We start from the raw sequence: 22,740 nt of genomic DNA, 5'->3' as shown, positions 1-22,740 counted from the left end.
AGTCCAAGCTAGACCCATATTCGGATCAGTTTAGGCATGCAGAACTCAGTACCAAGTCGAGTCAAGTTCTGGTCAGGCCTATTCAAAAACCGGATCAAGTCGGGTCAGCCCTAACTCGGTCTGACTCGACTTGATGCACAGCTCTACTCACCGGCAATAAAGCTACGTTCATCCCAGACGTGCCTGGCACAAATGGCAAAAAACTTGATCTGGGCCCATTGCTAGCCATTTAATTGTAATGCCTGAAAATCATCTGAGATCATGCCTAAGAATCTGCTGCAGGTCAGGTCCACCGACACAATGGGCAAGCCCCAGCCCCAGCCCCAGCCCATGGCCTGCAACACTGAGGAGCCTAATTGATGGTGGGCCACAAGGAGAGGGGGCAAAGCAGATCAGTTGGGCTGGGTCAAGCCAGCCGACCTGTTGGGAAATAAGCAGATTCAAGCCTAGATCAAACTCAATTAGTAATCAAGCCTGAAACCTCATCCCGGTTCCATTACACAGGATTCTATATTCACAACCCAAACCCGGCCCAAAGCATGCCGCACTCAGCCAAGGAACAGGCCAGTCCAGCCCATATGCAACCACAGCAATGCGCCAGCATCTGCATACTCCAAAACACCATGCCATGTGGATCTTCATCAAGCATGGAACAATCCATTGCCTGGAGACAGCATTTCAAACAAACATGCCATTTCTCAATCAAAGCTGCATTTCATCACAAGGCAGAAAGATCCAAATTCAGCTTCCTCCAGTTCCAGACATTTTCTTGTTACAGCCTCTTTAGAAATCATTCAGCATTCTTACAAAAAACAATAGCAGATGAAAAAACTAAAACTGGCCTCTAGAAACCATTCAGCATTCTTACAAAAAACAATAGCAGATGAAAAAGAAAATAAAGAAAAAAAAAAAACTGGTCTTACAGATGACAAGAGCCTAGTATACATGTGGTACAACACAAAAAATGGCCAGCAATCTTGACGGATTTTTTTTTTTTTAAAAAAAAAGGTATCCATACGACAAACCAGTCAGGTGAGGGTTTGGTAGCTGCTTTGACTTTCTATTCCTTGAGAATGGCACACCTCAACATGCACATCCGCCCCTCTGCTCCGTTTCGGAAACGGCCTCTGGAATGCCCTGGAAGTAGCTGAAAATTGGGGGAGAAAGAACTCAAAAATCCATAGGAAAAGCAGCAAAGAATCACAAATGGGAAACTAAATACATCCATTTGAAGTGAATCAGATGTGGGAACTTGGGCCATAAGGCCCCAAAATACTAAAGAGGTATGCAACAAAGCAAAAGCTTAGATCTCACTTCAGTTGTATCTTCAAACCCAGCAGTCCTGGGGGGACCTTTTTTTTTTTTTTTCCCTCCATTTCCAATGACACCCCCCATTCAGGGCTCATCAAACTGTAATCAAAACCACTTTCATAAAGCTAAGAGAACCTAGACCACAGTACCCAGCAATCTTCCCAAAACCTACAACTTTCCAGATCTCCAACACCACTTCAGCAATGAAATCCAATGTCTCTATTGACTTCCCAGATTTTTCAAATATTTTAAAGTTTGTTATGTGGAATTCATGCCCTGAACCTCATCTTTTCCATACAAATTTCTTATTGGAGCTTCTTCAATTTGCCTGTTCTTACCCATGGATTTTTCGAAACAATGGAAACACTGGGATAAGAAGCAAAAATGGTTACGTAACGCCCGTAACGGTAGACGGTGGTAACTGTTATGCGTTCAGCTGCTGAAAAAACAGCCCGTGTGGTCCCAAAACAGTCCATTAGGGGCCCACCCTAACGGCCGTTTCCTTGATAGTAAGGGTAGCCAATATCAGATTTATCAAGGTGATTCAGCCAACTAGCAACTAAGATACCCAGACAGCACATCGTATTTGATAGAACATTCCCATACTGACACTGGGATGGGATACTCTTGTGCACAGTTTAAACAAAAGGTGCATTAAGTCTGTTACTTTTTTAGACATGAGAATTTTTTGGTAAAAAACTGTGATATTGTAAAAGGTATTGTTGTCAAAACTCTACGAAATTGATAGTTTCATTGAATTTATTGTTTTTATTTATTTATTTATTTCTTTGAGAGAGCTTTAAAAAATGCTACCTCGGCTAATATTACCTAAATATTAACACAATCGATCAAATGTTTCAAGTAAAAATGACAAGTATAAACAGGCTAAAGCATGTATGTATTAGTCATATATGTAAGATGACATTGTGGTTATAGCGAGCGATAGTAAAAAAAATTGAAATTTTAAGAAGTATTTTCAAAATCACTTCTTAATGAAAGATTTGGGTAATCTTCAATATTTCCTTGGGTTAGAAGTTGTCAGATCAAAGGAAATCATTGATCTATTTAAAAAGAAAAATATTTAGGATTTTCTCACAAAAACAGGCCTTCTTGGTAATAAGCCAGTTTTTTTCCTTTATTCTTTTTTTTCTTTAAAAATAAAAATAAAAATTCAATCACAAATTAGTTAGTGATCAAGGAGACGTGGTTGTAGACCCATGAAGGTCGAAGTAGTCGGAAAACTATTTTACCTAACAATCACTAGGCCAAATATATCATATGTTGTGAATGTGGTAAGTTCAGTTTATGAGTTCTCCTATGGTGCCTCACATGGATGTGGTTGTTTGGATTCTACAATATCTTAAAGAAGCACCAGGCCAGGGTATTCTGATGCATATTGGGCAGGTTCCTTGATTGATAGACAATCTACTACTGGGTACTGGGTAGTGTACATTTATTGGAGGAAGTTTAGTCACATGGAAGAGCAAAAAGCAGAGCGTTGTAGCCCTGATAAAGCACTAAAGCAGAATATAGGGCGATGGCTCATGCTACTAGTGAACTTGAGTGGATCAAGTAACTATTACAGGAAATGGATTTTGTAGCGAACCTACTAATGCAGTTATTTTACAATAATCAAGCAGCCTCCCATATAGCAAACAATCCAGATTATTATAAGAAAACCAAGCAAATTGAATTTGACTATCATTCATACGTAAGAAAGTTGCTAGTGATGAAATTTCTGTGTCATTTGTTTAATCTCAAGATCAACTTGTTGGTGTGTTCACCAAAACTCTTGGCTGCAGTCAGTCTGCAATTATTATTCCAAGCTAGACATCAGTAATATCTATGCCCTAGCTTGAGGGGGAGTGTTAATGACTGTGGATGTGGGCCATACAGTTGGATGAATAAAATAAGGGGCCATACATGTTTTGTCCATGTATCCATTTTCTTAGTCATTAGGTACACTTAAGATATACATGATCCTGTAAGCTAGTGAGGGGTATTTTTGGGATATTTGCTTCTTTCTTTTTTTTTTTTTTTTACTTAATTCATCCAACTGCCATACAGTTGGATGAATAAAATAAGGGGCCATACATGTTTTGTCCATGTATCCATTTTCTTAGTCAATTAGGTACACTTAAGATATACATGATCCTGTAAGCTAGTGAGGGGTATTTTTGGGATATTTGCTTTTTTTACTTAATTCATCCAACTGCCATACAGTTGGATGAATAAAATAAGGGGCCACACATGTTTTGTCCATGTATCCATTTTCTAAGTCTTAGGTACACTTAAGATATGCATGATCCTGTAAGCTAGTGAGGGGCATTTTTGGGATATTTGCTTTTTTTTACTTAATATATGGAGGAGAGGAGGGGCACGTAGCCCTAATCCACTCTCTCTCTCTCTCTCTCTCTCTCTCTCTATATTCTCTTTTTTCCCCTCTTTTCTATTTCTTTTTGCTTCTAGATAATTCTACAAGAAACAACAGAAACAAACAGTGAAATAAATGAATTAGCCAGCCTGGGTTTACTTACATGTCCTGCTCGCGTTCATTGGCTAGTGCCGTTTTTGCAACACATAGGAAGGCGGCATCGACATTGTAATCCTCTTTCGCTGACGTTTCAAAGTACGGTATGTTTCCCTTGGAAGCACACCACTCCTTTGCTTTTTTCTCTGAAACCTGTATATAGATGAAATAATTAGATATAAGAACGGGGCAATAGTAATTTCAAGAGTAACTGTATATCTTACCACTCTACTGTTCCCTCCATCTATGTCGACCTTGTTTCCAAGTAAGATAAATGGAAATGTTTTTGGATCAGAAGGCCTTGCCTGCAGTACAATATAGACCATGTCATTGCAGGACGATGAACTAACAGACAGGACCAGGCACCCACTGACATCAGCAAGTCAGACATGGTTGCAACTAAACTAAAGTAGCGAGAATATGCATGGAAATAGGTGGTCTAAATAAAATTCAGAAAACCAATTGTCTGCATGCGTGTGTAGAAGATTGTAATAAGCACATACACATAATCTCAATATGAATATAATCAGTAATGCTACAAGCAGGAGGGTTCTATGTATCAATGATATCAGCCAAAATATCGGCCAACATTTTCGTTATTGCTGGTAAGCAATATGATGCTGTCCTAGCATAAAAGAATCCAATGTATCGATGATGATAATATTGTTGACACATACCGATATATCACAACATCTGCAATATTTCCGGTGACACGTGTGATATTTTCCACAATATTTGCGATATTTCCCTCTGTATCTTCATTTTTGTTATTGCTGGTAAGTGATATGATGTTGTCCTAGCATAAAAGAATCCAACGTATCGATGATGATAATATTGTTGACACATGCCGATATATCACAATATCTGCAATATTTCCTGTGATATTTTCCACAATATTTGCGATATTTCCCTCGTGAATCTTCCACCCAGAGAATTTAATGAAATTGTCTCTTGATTAATCTTCCCTACTTCACTGTAGAGAAATATCGGTATTTATGTATTCATGTGGGCGTGCACTATTTTCTGTGGACGGTACTGTATATTACCTAATATTAAGAGATAGTAATGCAGGGGCATTTTCACACCGGCTCGAGTGGGGTTGCCTGTGGGATGCAGGGGCACACTCGGGGTGGGCGGCCCGTGTGAGGCAAGTGGCTCGTGTGAGGTGGTACCCATGTGATTTGGGGCCCACGAGGGGGGTTCGGCCGAGGTCCTAACCCATGAGATGTGGGGCCTGGGCTATGAGATAAAGGGATTGATTTGCCATGCTCTAATAGTTCGAGCTTTTAGAGCAAGTGGTTAATTATCCTGCATCAAATTAGTATCAGAGCGGGAGGTCTCGTGTTCGAGATTCCTCACCGAGGGTGATTAATACAGGAGCATTTTCACACCGGGCTCGAGTGGGGTTGCCTGTGGGATGCAAGGACACACTCGGGGCAGGTGGCCCGTGTGAGGCGGTACCCATGTGATTTGGGGCCCACGAGGGGGGTTTGGCCAAGGTCCTAACCCATGAGATGTACGGCCTGGGCTATGAGATAAAGGGATTGATTCATCATGCTCTAACAGTTCGAGCTTTTAGAGCAAGTGGTTAATTGTCTTACATGAGATAGTGTTAGTCCATTGAGGCTGACACACAAAATTCAGCCCTAACACTTTCTCTCTCCTCCTTCCTCCTTTCATTCTTCCTTCTCTTCATCCCCAATCACTCCACTTTCTACTTTCACATCTTCAACCATGAAAGTGATGTTTAATCACTTTTACTATTAACTCCTTTCTCATGTCTTCTTCCTAAGAAGATTTTACTCTCTTACTAATAGCGCTCTCTGATCTCTATTCAGTCTCCGTCTTTCGTTAATTGCTCTATTATTTCTCCCAATGGCCCATTTGATATACCACATCTTATCCCTTTTATTTGTGACTCGTATGCATCATAAGATCCTACTACTTTTGATAGATTGTAGTCTATCATTGTTACACGAGTACTCATAAAAAGATGCCACCCAAATGTAGCACAACAACACTCCTCTTTGTGCTAACTTGGTAGTACTGTTTGTGTTTTATTGTTTCCATTGCATGATGATTGAATGATATGTACTCATTTCAGATATAATAGCATCACTTATAGGCAGGAACGCATAGTTTTATCCCCTAAACAATTGATAACAATCATGCATTGCTTATATTTATTTATTATTTTTTGGGGGCGAATGTTTGGAGTTTTAAGTGGTGGGATCATGTGTCTTGTAATCTCCTTACATTTCACTAAAAAATTTCACCATTTCCCTAAATTTCCCTAATGTTTCCCTCAAAAGGTGAAACATTTACATGATACATGTGATATTTCCCAATGTTTCCCATGATAATTCTGTATTATTGAGACTCAAATATTGCATATTTATCCCCTCAATTGCACTAGTTTTGGCAGCATTTAAGTGCTAAATTGATCCACTAACATATGAGGTAATTCTGAAACCAAGGATGAATATATGCTTAAAGTAGTAGAATTAAGGCTTAAAGGAGTTCAAGTTAAAGGCATGAAGATTTGGAGCTTGAAGACAAAGACATGACGTGCCAAAGATCCAAGAAAACTAAGCACCAAGGATGGAGAAAAGTCTAGAAAATCAAACAGTCAAATAACAGAAATAACAGACTATTTGGTCCGACCGAAAGTGCCAAAAACATTCCAACAACAAACAATAGATTTTAAGACTAATTCGACCCGACCGAAGTGGTGTTTGGTGTGACTGAAAGGTGGTTCGGCCTGACTAAAAGGAGAAAAGTTTTGGAAAATTCGGTTCCAACCGAAAGATTCATTAGCTAGCTTTGGTGCGACCGAAGGTCCTCATCGATGCGGCCAAAGTGTAACAAAAGTGCCCGATTTTGAAGTCGGTTCAAAGTCGGTGCGGGATTTTCCTATTTAAGGAGGTGTTTTAGGCCATTCTAGGTACGAATTTGGGCTTGAGAGAGAGAGAGAGAGAGAGAGAGAGAGACCAGGTGGCAGCGACAAAGCTTCCACAGAGCCATTCTTCTTCTTCAATCTTTTAGTTCTAATTTGTTTTTCATGTTTTTCTTTTATTCTAGGATGTTAGTCATGCTAGGCTAATCTCTTAGCTAAAGCTACAGGATGAAGCTTGTAGTTAATCAGTATTTAGTTTATTTGATGCAACAACAATGGTTTGAATGATGATACCAGATTGAATTGGTTTGAAATTACTTTAAGTTGTTATTTCTTTGATTTGTTATGAACTCCGATTACATCAAATGTTTTAACTGACCAATTGCTTAGCTTGATTATGATGGGGACGGGGAAGGCCTCACCGTCGATCCGGCTCAATTACGACGTCCAGGGAGAGCCTCCTAGTTAGAAGACAGAGTTTTGGTTCATTAGAGTGGGCCCGATAATCAAGTAAAGCCCATCATGGGCCCACTAGTCAGATTAAGTTCATATTTTAGGTTTTACTTATTTATGTTATTTAGATCATCATGAACGCTTTAGATTTCTTTAATTAGTTTTTATTTTGGTTTACTTCATCGCCAAGTAATAGGTTGCGCACAAGGCGCGAGTTTTGGAGTATAGGGTTTTCTTATAAATAGGCACCCTTTGTAGTTCTTTTGGATTCATTGAAGTTTAATAAAAATTCCTGCAAGTTTTTTTTCTACTCTCTGAGTTTCTGAGTTGTGGAAAAATTCAAGTGGGTGTGAAGCCCTCCCCTTTCGAAAGGCTAACTACCGTGGTGTGAAGCCATATCTATCCCCATCCGCCCCTACCATTTTCCATCCATATCTCTCACCTTCAACAACCATCCTCGCCTCGAATCCATCAGTTTTGCAGCAAATCTTCTCCCTACAGCTAGTTTCCAGAATCTGGCTTTGCAGGAGGGCTGAAACTTCGACGGAGCACCACGCACAGCTTGTAGCTCGGATCGCCCTGAAACTTTGGAAGTTTGGAGCCCACCCCTAGCTGACCAGGGCCAAGGAATCGGTTTCCGGGTGTGGGACCCACTCGCACGTGCGGCCAGGCTAGTGCACACGTGCGTCAGGCCCTGGCCCGCTGTCCGTACGCAGGAATTGTCTTCCGATTCAGGTTTTTTCTTATTTTACCCTCTCATACCTGTTTTTTCATAAACCCTAACCCTAGATTGCATTATCCCTAATTTATTTGCCCCTTTCCTCACCCTAGGGTTCTTTGATTTGAAATTGGTGAATTCCTTGGATTAAGGATTGATTGTCATGCATGTGTGGCGAGTATTGTTTGGTTCATAATTTTTATTGATCCAGCCCTAACATGTGTAGGCCTGGACCCACATAGATTCCCCTTAATTGAATGTTTGGCCTTTTGTGTGGGATATGGAATTTGTGTAATTGTTTCTAAACTAATGTGATCTTAAGCCTGAAATCTTGCACATCATATCTGAATTTCATGTCCTGCATCAGATTAGAGAAAAAGTTAATCCATATAATTTCTTGATCTATTGTAGACCTTGGGCACAATTGATGACCGAATTCCCTACGATTGAGATCCAAGTGCTTCATGAGAGGATCGTTCAATTAAATTCATGTTTTGTTAGTGTTTATGATTGAAATTGGTTTAATATAATTATTTTCCAATTGGATAGGATAGAATTTTGATTCCAATTGAGTTATAAGAGTGGAATCAATGAATTAGATATTGTGATTGCTATAAGTGGATTCCTGGATCCTTAGTGTTTTATTATTGTTGTTTTAATCCTTCTACATCACTGGAGTAATCCAAAACCTTTTTAATTCCATAAATCATAGTTCTAATTGTGTTCTCAACCCAATTCCCTATAGATTGATCTCGGTCTCACCGAGTTAAAACTACATCGCAACCCTACACTTGGGGTTGTCATCCTTTTGGATCAATTATGTATCCCAAGAGTGTGATACATAAAACAATACCGATACTTGAACACTGACCACCAATGCTCTCAAAGCATAGGAATCATTTCTCGTACACCAATTTGAAGTTTGGGGCAATTAAATTAATTTTCTCATTCATCTCAATGTACGATGCATCTTGTTCCATTATAACGTCTTCCGAATGTTTGTTGCATTATTACATGTTAAGATGAGCATAGAAAGTCAATGGAGCTACAATTTTTTTTTGAAGCAATGAGAAAAAAATTCAAAAAAAAAATTATTAGGAGAGGCCGAAGCCAGAAAAAACAACGAAAGAAAACTATACAACAACCCTAAATGATTTACAACTCAGCCCAGCTTTCCAAGAATCGAGCAACACCTTTCGAGGCCACAACCCATACTATTACATGGATTTTCGCTATTTGAAAAACCTCGTCTACCCACCCCGCCCAGTTCTTTAAACATCTATTATTCCTTTCCTTTCATAGGAACCATAGACCGGCCAACATCACATTCTACCAAACTTTTCTACCCACACTTGTGTGCATCCCTTTGTACCACAAAAGGAAAAACTGATCACTAGAGTTTGGTGAGACCCACAATACTCCAAACAGGTTGAACTTTTGCCACAGCTGCATTGCAAACTCATAGTGAATGAAGAGGTGGTCCACCAACTCCCCATCTTGAAAGCACATTACATGCATATTCGGGAGAATCATCTTCCTTTTCCTGATATTATCCACTATAAGGACTTTGCTACACCCTGCCAACCACGCAAAGGCTGCCCACCTTTGAAGGCACTCCATAGTCCCAGACATAGGCCGTTGGGCTTATGCCACCACTAATATCACCTCCCTTTAAACTCTTATAACTCTTATAAAAAGATCTAATCTTAAATTTTCCGGATTTCTCTTTTTGCCATACCAACAAATCTAAGTCTGATAACATGGGCTGAACATGAGCAAGAAGTGACAACAATCTAACGAATTCCTCAACCTCTTCATTGGCTAAATTCCTCCTACAATGCGGAGCACAAATTACCTATGATCGAGAAGCAGGTAGCCACTGCAATACCCTCCTCTGATGCCACCCTTGCAACCAACGGGAAAGCCTCCCCCAATGACTGATCCCCCACCCAAATATCCTCCCAGAACTTGATCATCGAGTTGTTACCTAACAAGAAACCAATGCCTTCCCACACCTTGCTTCTCCTTTTCATATCGAAGAGGCCCTATACAATGAAGAAGAGCGAGTCCACCATCCCCCTTCATCAACCCCATACTTTCTAGCCACTACCTCCATAAAGATTCTTCTTCCACCCCGAACCTCCACACCCATTTACCTATTAATGCATCGTTTATCTTCTCCAAACTTCTCAAACTGCCCCCGTGGCTTGCAAACATCATCCCACCTCATAAGATGAAACTTCTGCTTGTCTTCCACTCCCTTCCACAAGAAATCTCTCCTGATTCTTTCTAGCTTCTCCACAATTGACTTCAGGCATTTTAAAAAAAAAAAGAAAAAAAAAAGACAGTATACTAGCAAATTTGACATTGTCGCCTTGATGAGGGTGATCCTCCCCCCCTAAAGACAAAGCTCTAGTCCGCCATTGCGAAAACTTTTTCTGAAAATGTTCAATCACCTTGTCCCATGCACACTTGGGGGGCTTGCCTATACACAATGGGAGCCCAAGATAAGTAGATGGAAAGGAGCCCGAGATAAGTAAGATGGAAAGGAGCTCGCTTTGCACCCAAACAAGCTAGCAAAAGAGACTAGTTCTTCATTAGAAATTCCCACTCCCAAGAGTTCACTCTTTGGAATATTGATTCGAAGCCCTGACACTACTTCAAAACATACTAAAATCAGCCACAGATTCTCCACCAAGTCTTCATCCGCCTCGCAAAACAATAACGTGACGTTCGCGTACTAAAGGTGTGTCAAGCGAAACTTGGAGTTCTCAATAGCAACACCCCTCGCTAAGTTTTTCTCCGCTCCTTTGTCAATCATTCTGCTCAACGCTTCCATTACAACACAAACAAATGTGGAGATACAAGATCTCCTTGCCACAACCCTCTAGATGAAGAGAAAAAACCATATAACGAGATGTTCACCAAAATCGAGAACTTTGTCGAGGAGATGCACTCCCGAATCCAAGAGAGCCATCTCTCTCCACAACCCAAACAACTTAGCATGTAATCCAAAAAGTCCCAGTCCACATTATCATATGCCTTTTCAATATCCAAGTTGCAAACCACCCCTTTCCTTTCTCCTATGTACATTTATACTTTCATTAGCCACTAACACACTATTTGCAATCTGTCTCGCCACTACAAAAGCTCCTTGAGACCTGGATATGACCCCACCGATTGCTACTTTGAATCTCGTCGCCAACATCTTTGCCATGATTTTGTACAGCCCTCCCAAAAGGCTTTATAGGTATGTAGTCCTTTAGACTTTCTGCACCTTCCTTCGAAATCAACGCCAGGAACGTCACACCTAACTCCAGGGAAATTTTACTTGAAAGAAAATTCGTTAATAAAACCCACCACTTCCATTTTCACGATCTCCCAGAATTTTTGAAGGAACAAGATTGGAAAACTGTCCAGCCCAGGCGCCATTTCACTTCCCAACTCAATAATAGCACATTTGATTTCTTCTTCTGAAAAAGCTTTTTCCAGATTCTTCATCGCATCCCTTGAAATCGAGTCAAAAGGTAGGTAGTTTAACTTCGGCCGAGACCATCCATTCCTTTTTAATATATTCTCATAGAAGTTTACTATTGCCGCACAAACATAGGGTTTTCCTTCTAGTCTTTCCCCCTCCACAACAATTGACTTTATTTTATTTACTCTTGCTCGCACACTAGCCATATTGTGGACGACCTTCGTATTCTTGTCCCCCTCTTCAAACCATAAAGCCCTCGACTGCTGCCTTCATTTAATCTAATCCTCTCTCAATCTAGCATAGTATTTCGCCAAATGAACTTCCCTCTAGGCTCTTTCTCCCTCTGTCAACTCATCGTTTTCTTCCTTTAAATCTAGTCATTGAATTTTTGCTATGGTGACCGAAGATTCCTCTTCCCGAACACTTAGAACTTTTTTCCACACTTTGATCTTGCCTTTTAACAACTTCATTTTTTAAAAAATAAGTTTAAACATGTTCTCCCTCGATTCGAAAAAGACGCCCACCACTCTTTAATTAGATCTGGGAAACCCTTTACTCCTAGCCATGAGAACTCAAATCTGAAAGGCCTTGGGCCCCAGTCCTCCTCATCTGTTTCCAATAAAATTGGACAATGATCGGACACTGGTCTCAGCAAACCCCTTTGGTACATCAACGGGAACTTGTCTAGCAATTCTAGTGAGAGAAGGAATCTATCTTGGACTAAATGGGATGGGCTTGCCCATTTGACCATGTGAACTTTACCACACCCATGGGCAAATCAACCAACTCGTTTCTAGCTGAAAAATCTCGCATACTCCGATTAATTCTACCTCCATTTGATTTTTCATATTGAAATCTAACTATGTTAAAGTCACCCCCCACACACCACAGGTGTGACCACATGCTACGACAAACATCCAACTCCGCCCAAAACATCTGCCTCGGACTGGCTTTATTTTGGCTACAGTTATCCCATGATAGGGTAGGTAGCTACAATGATTTCTCGCCGACAACTTAATTCTTCGAAAAAAAATCGCCGAAAAATCGGTGATATTAGTAAGAAGAACAAAAAAAGCGAGTATCGGTATCGCAACTCCGGCGACACCGATAATATCTACGATAATATCGATTTTTTGCCGATAATGAGAACACTACCTGGAATAAGGAAGCGCTTCCTCCTTCTAACCCGAACTCTAGCATAACGAAGCATCTCGCAATTCAATGTGCAAGCGTCAACCGAAACCACCGAGCCCACACAGGAGCCCATTTCCTGACTGACTTCATCAATCCAAAGTTCGAGTAGGTCCCAGATCTGGAACCAGCACTCCCACCTGAACTCTGACCATTCTGCCTAGCGTTGCACCCTCAGCATCGTTCTATCTTTTGTGGTTGTTGGTTGAGATAAGAAAAGTGTCCACTTCCTATTAAGAACAGAGGGAGATGTACACAACCTCCTCCGACAGCTTTTTCACCACCATGTCCTCCAGATCTATCTCGCGATTCTTAGACATCCAATCTACAATCTCCTCCTCCAAAGCATCTAACCTAATCGTCGCCACGGAACACCATTGAAAGGATTTACGAGACTCCTCGAGTACTTTTTCTAGAATGCACACCCCCAGGCCTTCCTTGAAATCTTCCGGCCTGACTTCCTTTAGCGAAGGGGATTCCAATTCTGCTTTTCGAAAATCAACTAGAATCACCGATTTAGAGACTGCCTCTTTATATGATTTCAAACCCCTCATTCCTTGAGACAGGGCATCCACAACCCTTTTTCTATCAATATCTTCCCTTCGTATTTTACCTTCTTGTCCCACATCTCTCTTCACCGACTAGGTTTGTATTTATTTGTTTTTCTTCTCCGGACCATATTTTGCCCTTTGCTCGCTCGGCTTGTTTCCCCTGAACTTCTTTCCATTCATTTTTTTTCACGGCTTCATCAATCTCTGCCTCTGAGCTCATCCGAATGAACACAAAGCCCCGCAGTTTCATGAATTCCTTATCTCTCGGTATCACTACCTCCATTACTGCCCCTGCATTAGAGAAAACCCTCGCGAAATTGACCAAAGACCACCCCTCTAGGTATCCCTTCACAAACAGAGTAGGGAACTTTGAGAGATGTTTCTTCTTGTTATTGGTTTCCTTTCTACCAATTGTTCTATGACGACGCACCATCGTCCAGCCACCCTACTCCCCATTCTCTCATGACCCCTCACCTTTTGCTCTAGATAGTTGCAAACCCGCTGCATCCAATCGTTCCTAATCGACAATATCGCTATCAAACAACCTCTTCTCCTTCCTTCACCAAGCTATCTCCTCGCTATCAAACGACCTTTTCTCCTTCCTCCGCCAAACAACCTCCATCTTTCGCCAAGAAATTGGACCCGTCATCTGACACTCAATGGAGCTACATTTATAACCATGGTTTCAAAAAATGGCTAGAATATGACCATATTGTATTCGTATCGGAATCCTAACCTAACTGTACATCATGGACCCTCTCATCCCTGTCAGCACCAAACACCTCTTTTTGAGCTGAGTTGAGATCACTTTTTCATAGCCTACTTTCCCTTGAGGTGGTGTTGCTTCTAACAATGACAAAAGTGATTCCCAATATACAATTCTCTGGATTTTTTATTAATTGCTTATGCCTAATTGATTTCTGATAGACATGTTTTGTAAGCACACATAAGATTTAAGAATTTTCTTGCATGATGGTTAAGATCATTATATCAAAGTGATCTAAGATGGATGTGTCACCACGGGTGCGTGTAACATGTGTGACATAAATTAAATCAAATTAAACAGTCCAAATTATGGGTTCAATTCAACTTTAGATGTATCATGAACCAAATAATTACATTTTTTTCTTATTATCTGGACTGGATTAGTGGACGTTTATCCAATAATTTAAACTGAGAAATAACCAGTAGTCCTATTTCAACCAAGAAGTACCCAGGAATCAGAGGTTAGGATTCATTAACCAATCTGATTTTGGGAATGTTACTTAGTGACAATGAGTTCCACAGTTTAGAGAGTTTACTTTCAGTTAATAAACGGCACATGCAATGTTCGTAGTATTGGTACGTTACATGTATGCTGGCTGGTGATATGGAAACGTCTATCAATATTGCCGATATTATCGCTGATACCCAGAAATGTATCGCTGATTGAGGAAAACATTGGGGAAACACAAGGAAATGGTGGAATTTCTTAACGAAACTTCAGAAGATGCTAAAACGCATATATTTGCATATTTACAAATCAAATAATTGCAAAAAAGACGCATACATAATAAGTTTCTCTTTATGGGGGTCTAAAAGCATGTAACGTTGACTCATGGAAACATTAGAGAAACATGGGGAAAATTGTGGAATTTTTCAATGATACTTCAGGAGATGCTAAAATACACATTTGCATATTTAAGCATCAAATAATAGCGAAAAGACGCATATTTGCATATTTCAGAATCAAATAATAAATTTCCCTTTAATGGGGCCTAAAAGCATGTATTGTTGACTCAAGGAAATATAGGGGAAACATGGGGAAAATGGTGGATCAATCTATGCATGCACATACATACAAATACACACGCATAATCCATCCATCCATGGATACATATTGCATACATACATACATCTGTCCATGATCCATCCATCCATGCATGCATACATGTAAATGCATACAACTATACATTTCATCATACAACCACGCACCCATAAAAAAATTGAAATTAAAATTTCTTTAATAAACTTTTGGCAATATCGATACATTGGCGATATTATCGAAATATCACCAATACATCGGCAATACAAGCGACAACTATAATTTACAGTTGAAAATATTGGCGATACAAGCAACGGCTGGAATTTGCACAATCAAAAATGTTGGAGAAACTTGGCAACATATTGTTGATACATGGAATCTTCAATACTACTAGTGTTATCGCTATCGCTGAGCTGGAGATACAGATAATATCGGGGACATTATCGATAATATTGGGATACTCCGAACAATGGGCACATGTACCATTTAAGGATACCTACTCATCGTACTTAATAAACTTCTAGAGTATCAAATAACTCCCCCATACCCAAATGAACTAGAGAATGGGAAGTCAGTTCCTCCGCATTCCACAAGTCAATAAGCTTATTCTACAACTGTTGTGCATGTGGGCCCCCCAAAGTCTCATGTATGGCATCCATCAGGGTAGGCCCACCAAGAAAGTTGGATGCCCCAAAAATCAGGCCATCTAACCATCATGTAAGCCCCTACATGAATTTGTAGTTTTTTGGGTGGTTGTATTGTTTTCTATAGTGTGGCCCACCTAATGATTTTTGTAGTTATGACGTCTGGGGCATCCTATCATCATGGTGGGGCTCACATAATGCATGGATTGGATGACATCCACACAACATGATAGGCCCCATAATAGAAATAAATAAATAAAGGACAACCATCCAAAACCTTCAAAATCACATGGTGGCCCAAATGATAGTTGGATCTGCATGAATTTTGAGGCATCCAATTTTCATGGTGGTTCTTTCCTGATGGACAGGTCTAATGTCATATGCACACCCTGGTGGGCCCTATGTGCAACATTTGTGGAATAAGTGTCCGCCTAGAGTATCAAATACCACCTCCCCAATGTGTAGCTGGTAGAATTGGTCCCTTATAGAAAGGTGCAGGGACTTTGTATGCAAATGGAACATTTTTGAGAGAGAACAAAGATTTATTGAAAAGCCTACCAAAAGGTAGGGAAAGAATACAATGCCATATTAGCAAGTAGAAGAAAACGATGCAGCCAAAGGTGCATCTACGTGGGGAACCCAACCCTTAACGAGACCTACTATTGTGTTAATCACCCCCTCCATGGACCTCCCATTTCTAAAGCCTCGCTCGTTTCGCTCCTTCCAAAGAGCTCACAAAACTGCTATAACAAGAAGTCTCCAGATGACTTTTTTAGTCCCGCCACCACTTACATCGTGCCACGACCAAAGAAGGGCCTCCACCATCTCTGGCATTGCCCACGCCAAATGAGGGTCGACAAGGAAAAAATCCCACACTTTCCGAGTAAAGGAACAATGGATGAAAAGGTGATCTATACATTCCGCGTTATTTTCGCACATTAAGCACATATTATGGAGAATAAGCGACCTTCGTTGTAGGTTGCCGATTGTTAAGATTCTTTTCCGACGACCAACCATACAAACTGCCACCCTAGGGGGAGCCCCATAATGCCAATGAAGGTATGGATGAGAGGGCCCGGGATTGCTGCTTTCGTCAAAGATGAGTTTAAAAGCGATGCAACTGAGAATTTTCCAGATTTGTGCCTTTTCCAGATCATCGTATCCTCCACTTCCGGAGAAGGTGCAACATGCTTGAGAAGATCCAACAATGCAATGAGCTTAGAAGCCTCATCGCCAGATAAGTTTCTGTGGCAAGGAGGGCACCAAACCGCATAAGCCCTCACAGTAGAGAAGCAATGAGACACTAAGACAAATCAATCTGGGGCAAGATTAGCTAGTCTAGGGAAGATCTCTTGCAGTGCCTTTTCTCTGCACCATACATCCACCCAAAATCTTATCCGGTCCCCCTTTCCAATAGCAAAAGTCAATCCCTCTCCGAACAAAATGATCTGACGACGCTATAGCCTTCCAAATGCTAGAAGCTTGATAGAAAGAAGATCGCTTAACAAACCAGCCACCCTCTTGCAACACATACTTGCTCGTAATAACATCCCTCCAAAGGTGACTGGAGTCAGAATCGATCTTCCAATGCAATTTCCAAGGAGCATAGTGTTCGTTAGACCCAAATCCTTGATTCTCGCACAACCTTTTGAGATTGGCTTGCAGACCTCCCCCCAATTAAGGAAATGAAATTCCGACCCTTCATCAACCCCTAGCCATAGAAAATCCCTCAATTTTTTGAGACGCTTTAGCACCAAGCTAGGGCACTTGAAAAGGGACATAAAATAGACCTGCGTATTTGAGAAGACTATTTTGAGGAGCTTCAACTTGCCTCCCAAAGATAGGTACCGACATTTCCATGTAGCCAACTTCCTCTCAATTCTTTCGATCACCTGATCCAACAAGTGGGTCGCGGGCTTCCCAATGCATAAAGGCAAACCTAGGTACATGAAACGGGAAGAAGGTTGTTTTACATCTGAAAGCATTGCATATTTGCTTAAGTCCTCGGCTAAAACATGGATCCCCAACATCTCGCTCTTGTTCACATTAACCTACCCGGATACCGTTTGGAAGCAAACTATGATTTTTCAAAGGTTGACTACCATTTCCGTATCCGCATTGCAGAAAAGAATAGCATCATCTACGTATTCAAGGTGACTGATTTGAGGTCCACCCTCTGCAACTTGAAAGCCGCTAAGTAAGCCATTCTCCTCTCCCCCAGCAATCATCCTACTTAATGCCTCTCCAACAATCACGAAAAGATAGGGGGGAATGGGGGTCTCCTTGTCGCATACCCCTAGAGGGCTTGAAGAAGCCTTTTGGAGATCCGTTAACCAAGACGGAGAAGGAAGCTGATTTCACACACTGTCGTATCCAACTTCTCCATTTATGGCCAAACCCCATCCTGCCCAACAAATAATCTAAGAAGCCCCAATCAACATGATCATAGGCCTTTTCCAGATCAAGTTTGTACACAAGATTACTTTTCTTCTGTCTATACTCTATATCTCAAGTCAACACATTCGTGGGCAATGAGGGTTGTGTCCAAGATCTGTCTACCCATTATAAATGCCCCTTTATTTTTGGCTATAACCTTGGATAGCACGCCTCGAATCCGCAAAAAGAGTCATTGCTATGATCTTATAGGGTCCCCTAATGAGACTTATAGGGCGAAAGTCCTTCAACCGCTCTACACTGACAATATTGGGAATAAGGGCAATGAAGGAGGCTCCAATTTGGATCGACAATTTGCTGTGGTCATGAAATTCTGTGATAAACTCCATATGACTTTCTTTACCAAATGCTAGAAAGATTGATGGAATGCAATGGGGAGACCGTCGTGGCCTAGGGCCTTGTCACCACATAAGGAGTCAATGGCGGCTTTCACTTCTTCCTCCAAAAATTGAGCTTCGAGAGGATCAACCTCTGCCTCTGAAATCCTTTGGAAGGGAAGAAAGTCAAGAAGTGGTCTATTTCAATTCTCGTTGGATAGTAGTTTGTTGTAGAAAGAGACAATGGTTTCGAAAATTTAATCTTTATTCGATATCCTTTCACCTTCAACAACCAAGTTGGTAATGCGATTGCTTCTAACTCAAGCACTTGCAATACAGTGAAAGAAGCGAGTATTTTTGTTACCCTCCTTGAGCAACACTGCTCTCGAACGTATGCAAATGAAACATGCATCAGTTATTGGGCTAAAGGCACATAGGTTAGAGATACAAGACATTCATCAAGCAGGGTGCACCGTGGACATGCCATGGACCAAAAATGATGTCAATTAGATTGATTAAGAAGGTCAAACTTGTATGGAAAAAAGAATGAGGTAGTCGAAAAAAAGGCCCAACAATCTAGACTCAACGTACATGTGTGGATTAGTTGATGAACGTGCTACCACATTTTTTGGAATATTGCATGTTCAAAGTACACCCTACCTAATAAATGGCCTGGATCTATTACACACATAAACAAGTTTGTGACATGTATTCTGCCCCTTACCCCACTTTCCATCTTGCTTAGTGGGACGTGATTCTTGGAAACGTCCCTAGGTCGTTTCTGAAAATAGCGAATTTTTTTTGTTAATCACTTCTCGATAAGCAATCAATCAAAGTGCTAACCAAATTTGTTTAATTGGTAATAAGTAATTTTTTAGAATTAGAAACACATAAAAGGGCTTATTTTAACAAAGCCAAACAGCCAACAGGCCGTTAATATCTTCTAAATGTTTTCTCACCAGCTCCCTTACTTCCCTATGGACACTAGGACACCCCATGATTTATTCCTTTTGATGGGCCAATTGTTGTTCAAGGTAAGTTACATCCCCATTTACAATTCTATTATAGTAATCACAATTATTTTTTTACTCCCACCTACTCTACTAAATGTAAGTGGATCAGATACACTGGAGAGAGGAAAGTAACAAGGGTTTATATAACAAGTTAAATGCCCAGATATGCCTAAGGTGACTATGCTTCGAGGTCCCCTTCCAAACCAACCATATGTGTAGAGAAAACATATTGGGGAGAGTGAAAATCCATTAGGGCCACCAAAACTAAACCCTCAACATGCAAATGCCCAAGGAGCAAATGACTAAAGGTCCCTTTCCAGATAGGTTGAGCACATATCTCACAGAGAGTGGAAACCAAAGGAGTAGAACGTTGAAGATAGACCCATGGAGGCATGCTAATCGGGCATCATAACTGTATCAACCATTTCCACAGTAAAATAAAAAGAGACCAAACAAACAGAGGCATAATGGATAATTGTAAGAATCTTCGAAGTGCTTCATCGATAAGATGCCAAAGACATTGAAGTTATAGAGCGAAAAATTCCCCAAACCACAACAACAGGGTTACACAATAAAACGTGATCTCTAGAGAACTAGGGTACAATTATAAAATAAACAGCCTTTTGTTGAAAGAGAAACTACAAAAGTAGAAAAGCCAATAGAATGCAGCTTTAAAGTTGTGTACTCATGAATGAGCCCACAGCCAGACAATTGAGAAGATATGGTAAGAGGCTTGAGCAAACACTCATTAACATAATCATCATCATCATTATCTTCATCGTAATCATCTACGCCTTATCCCAACTAATTGGGGTTGGTTACATGAATCTTGTTCTGCCATTCCACTCGTTCAAGGGCCAAATGTCCTAGCATGAGTTTGGAATGTCATATTGTTCGGAGCCCATTGATGTTTAAAAAAAAAAAAAAAAAAAAAAAACACGCACAGACATAGTAGCCTATGAACAAGGACACAAAGCAGATAGGAAACAGGAAAAAAGCATCACGTACTTGGTTAAGAAACTCATCATGCCAGTTGTCAAGAGTATCAAATGATTTGAGCACGTTAACATCATAAACAAGAACACAGCAATCTGCCCCCCTATAAAATGCAACGCCAAGACTTTGGAATCTTTCTTGTCCTGCTGTGTCCCATATCTATCATTAACACAAACAGAAAAGATTTAGGGAAAAAAAATCAATGGAAATACATTACTGAAAAAAAATAAATTGATATCATGCGCTGAGAGCTCACTTGCAGAGTTACAAGTCTGTCCTCAATTTGAAGTTCCTTTGTGACAAAATCAGCACCAATGGTAGCTTTATACTGTTGGCTGAACTTCTTGTGTACATATCTAAATTAGGAGTTAACGATACACATTGCAGAGATAATAACACAGTTCATTTCCACAAACAGTGCAGTGAGCATAAATGGTTTCTAAATGCCAGAAACTCAAACTTAAAATGCAAACTCATAATTACAATTACAAAGTACTAGATAAAGTGGACCTCCACAATGCAATCCAAGGACACTCCATTTCTGAAAACTTTATGGCATTTCCAATACTTTCCAATAGAAATAATATGAAAAGAGGAAGGGGTCGCCATTCAATGAGGGGCCCCTCATGTGAGGGGGCAGAACATATATCGAAGATCTGGTGGACAGCACACATGGCAGAGATCCATGCTATCCAACAGGTAGGGCACACTGTGGCCATGCCATATACCAAAAATCAGGTAGTGCACTCATCAAGAGAGAGACACATGTATGCTGGATATGGACTGAACTTTTTTTTTTTTCTAACCGGCCATTTTTTCTCATACAAGTTTGACCTGCCTGATGAGTGGAGCAACATTATCTTTTGTCCGTAGCATGTTCACACTTCACAGGGTACCCTACCTAATGAATGGCCTGGATCTCTGATACGTGTGCCAGCCCTCAGGACCTCTCATAGATGTTCCGCCCCCTCACATGAGGGGTACCTCATTGAAGTGCAACCCAGAAAAGAAAACCTCAATTCATCTCCCCTTTCTGTACTAAAGCAGTACACGCATAGCACTTACATAGTTCTAACATATTTCTAGCTATGTAAATATCTTTCCTCATGAGAAGCATTTATTAACTAAAATTGATATTACAGTATACATTTCACCGTATTTGTGCAGACATGCCAGCATGTCGGGTTTTCCAGGATCACCACATCTGACACTCAAAATTCGTAACCCAAGCAGGCATTGCTCCCACACTATTGCATGATCATGAATCCTTGGTGTAGTTTCTGTACACAAGATCATTCCTACGCATATAAGTTTGATAACCATTTCTCTGGCATTGAATGGATCAAACAACATTAGGACAACAGTGATGCTGATGGAGGGCCTTCACCGAGTTCCATGAAGTAGTGCAGACCCATATGTGGGACTCGCGAACAGTGATCAAGACCATCGATTTGATGGCCCATAAAGCAGATTGCCGTGAGCACAAAACTCAAGGCAATCAAACAATACAGCAATTCCAATTTGATCAATCAGATAGAGAGAGAGAGAGAGAGAGAGAGAGAGAGAGAGAGAGAGATGATCAGATGTTTTCCCCATTCAATATGGAAATTTCAAAACGACCATGCCATCACAATTACACAATCAACGCAACTTTCTAAAACTGGCACAACAGCATTTTAAATCAACACAATCAACGCAACTTTCTAAAACTGGATCATAACTTTTCTAAAACTGGCACAACAAATTGAGCATGAATTCAAATAAGCGTCGCCAAATTCTGCATAAATCCAACAGCATTTTAAAATCCTCCCAAAATTAAAAAATAAATAAATAAATAACAAAACATAACACGAGAATTGGATACAAAATAACCGAAGCAATTACAAAATCAAATTAAAAAAGAAAAAGAAAACAATAATCACACAGATCCAACCGTCGACGTAAGGATACTGATTCATCAAAGACGTCTTCCCGACCCTGCAAAAATAAAACAAAAAAACAAAATTGAGACAGAAAGACAGACAGACAGGACTGGATGCCCTAGAAATCTGGAATAGAACGTCAGGAAAGAAAATTCAAGAAATATAAAAAGAATAATGACGTCACCCGCTATCTCCGAGAACGATGACCTTGAGCAGGGTTCGCCTTCGCACGGACATGGCGGAGAAGAAAACCAGAGGATGGCTTTCCGGTAATTTTGGAGAAAGGAATGGGAGAAAAGAGGAAAAGGCAAAAAAAGAAAAGGAGCGGAGGAGGTCTCTGTTCTCGAGGTTTCTCTTTCTCTCTCCCAACGTGCGAGAGAGTTCTCATTTATTATTATTGAGACTCAGCCGAGCACGCCCAAAAATGTACGCGCCAGCGGGGCCTTTTTTCAAAAAACGTAT

At 40.5% G+C, this 22,740-nt stretch overlaps 1 protein-coding gene across 2 annotated transcripts; it reads right to left on the bottom strand.

Annotated features, from left to right (window-relative positions):
• Positions 1-732: 732 nt before the first annotated feature.
• Positions 733-22,669, bottom strand: LOC131253778 (ras-related protein Rab7). Of its 2 annotated transcripts, XM_058254920.1 has the most exons (7): positions 22,463-22,665; positions 22,307-22,333; positions 20,613-20,712; positions 20,369-20,515; positions 4,066-4,146; positions 3,849-3,994; positions 733-1,147 (listed from the first exon to the last, which is right to left on the bottom strand). In XM_058254920.1, the coding sequence occupies exons 1-7, from the start codon at positions 22,513-22,515 to the stop codon at positions 1,084-1,086; spliced, it is 618 nt and encodes a 205-aa protein (XP_058110903.1). In that variant the 5' UTR covers positions 22,516-22,665; the 3' UTR covers positions 733-1,083. The 2 variants fall into 2 exon arrangements, with proteins under 2 accessions (XP_058110903.1, XP_058110910.1); XM_058254927.1 differs by lacking the exon at positions 4,066-4,146 and having other exon boundaries at positions 22,463-22,669.
• Positions 22,670-22,740: the final 71 nt, after the last annotated feature.

Source organism: Magnolia sinica, chromosome 1, assembly GCF_029962835.1.
Source record: "Magnolia sinica isolate HGM2019 chromosome 1, MsV1, whole genome shotgun sequence".
In the NCBI taxonomy this organism is placed as follows: domain Eukaryota; kingdom Viridiplantae; phylum Streptophyta; class Magnoliopsida; order Magnoliales; family Magnoliaceae; genus Magnolia; species Magnolia sinica.
The sequence above is the reverse complement of the archived record's forward strand: the minus strand, read 5'-3'. Positions and strand labels throughout refer to the sequence as shown.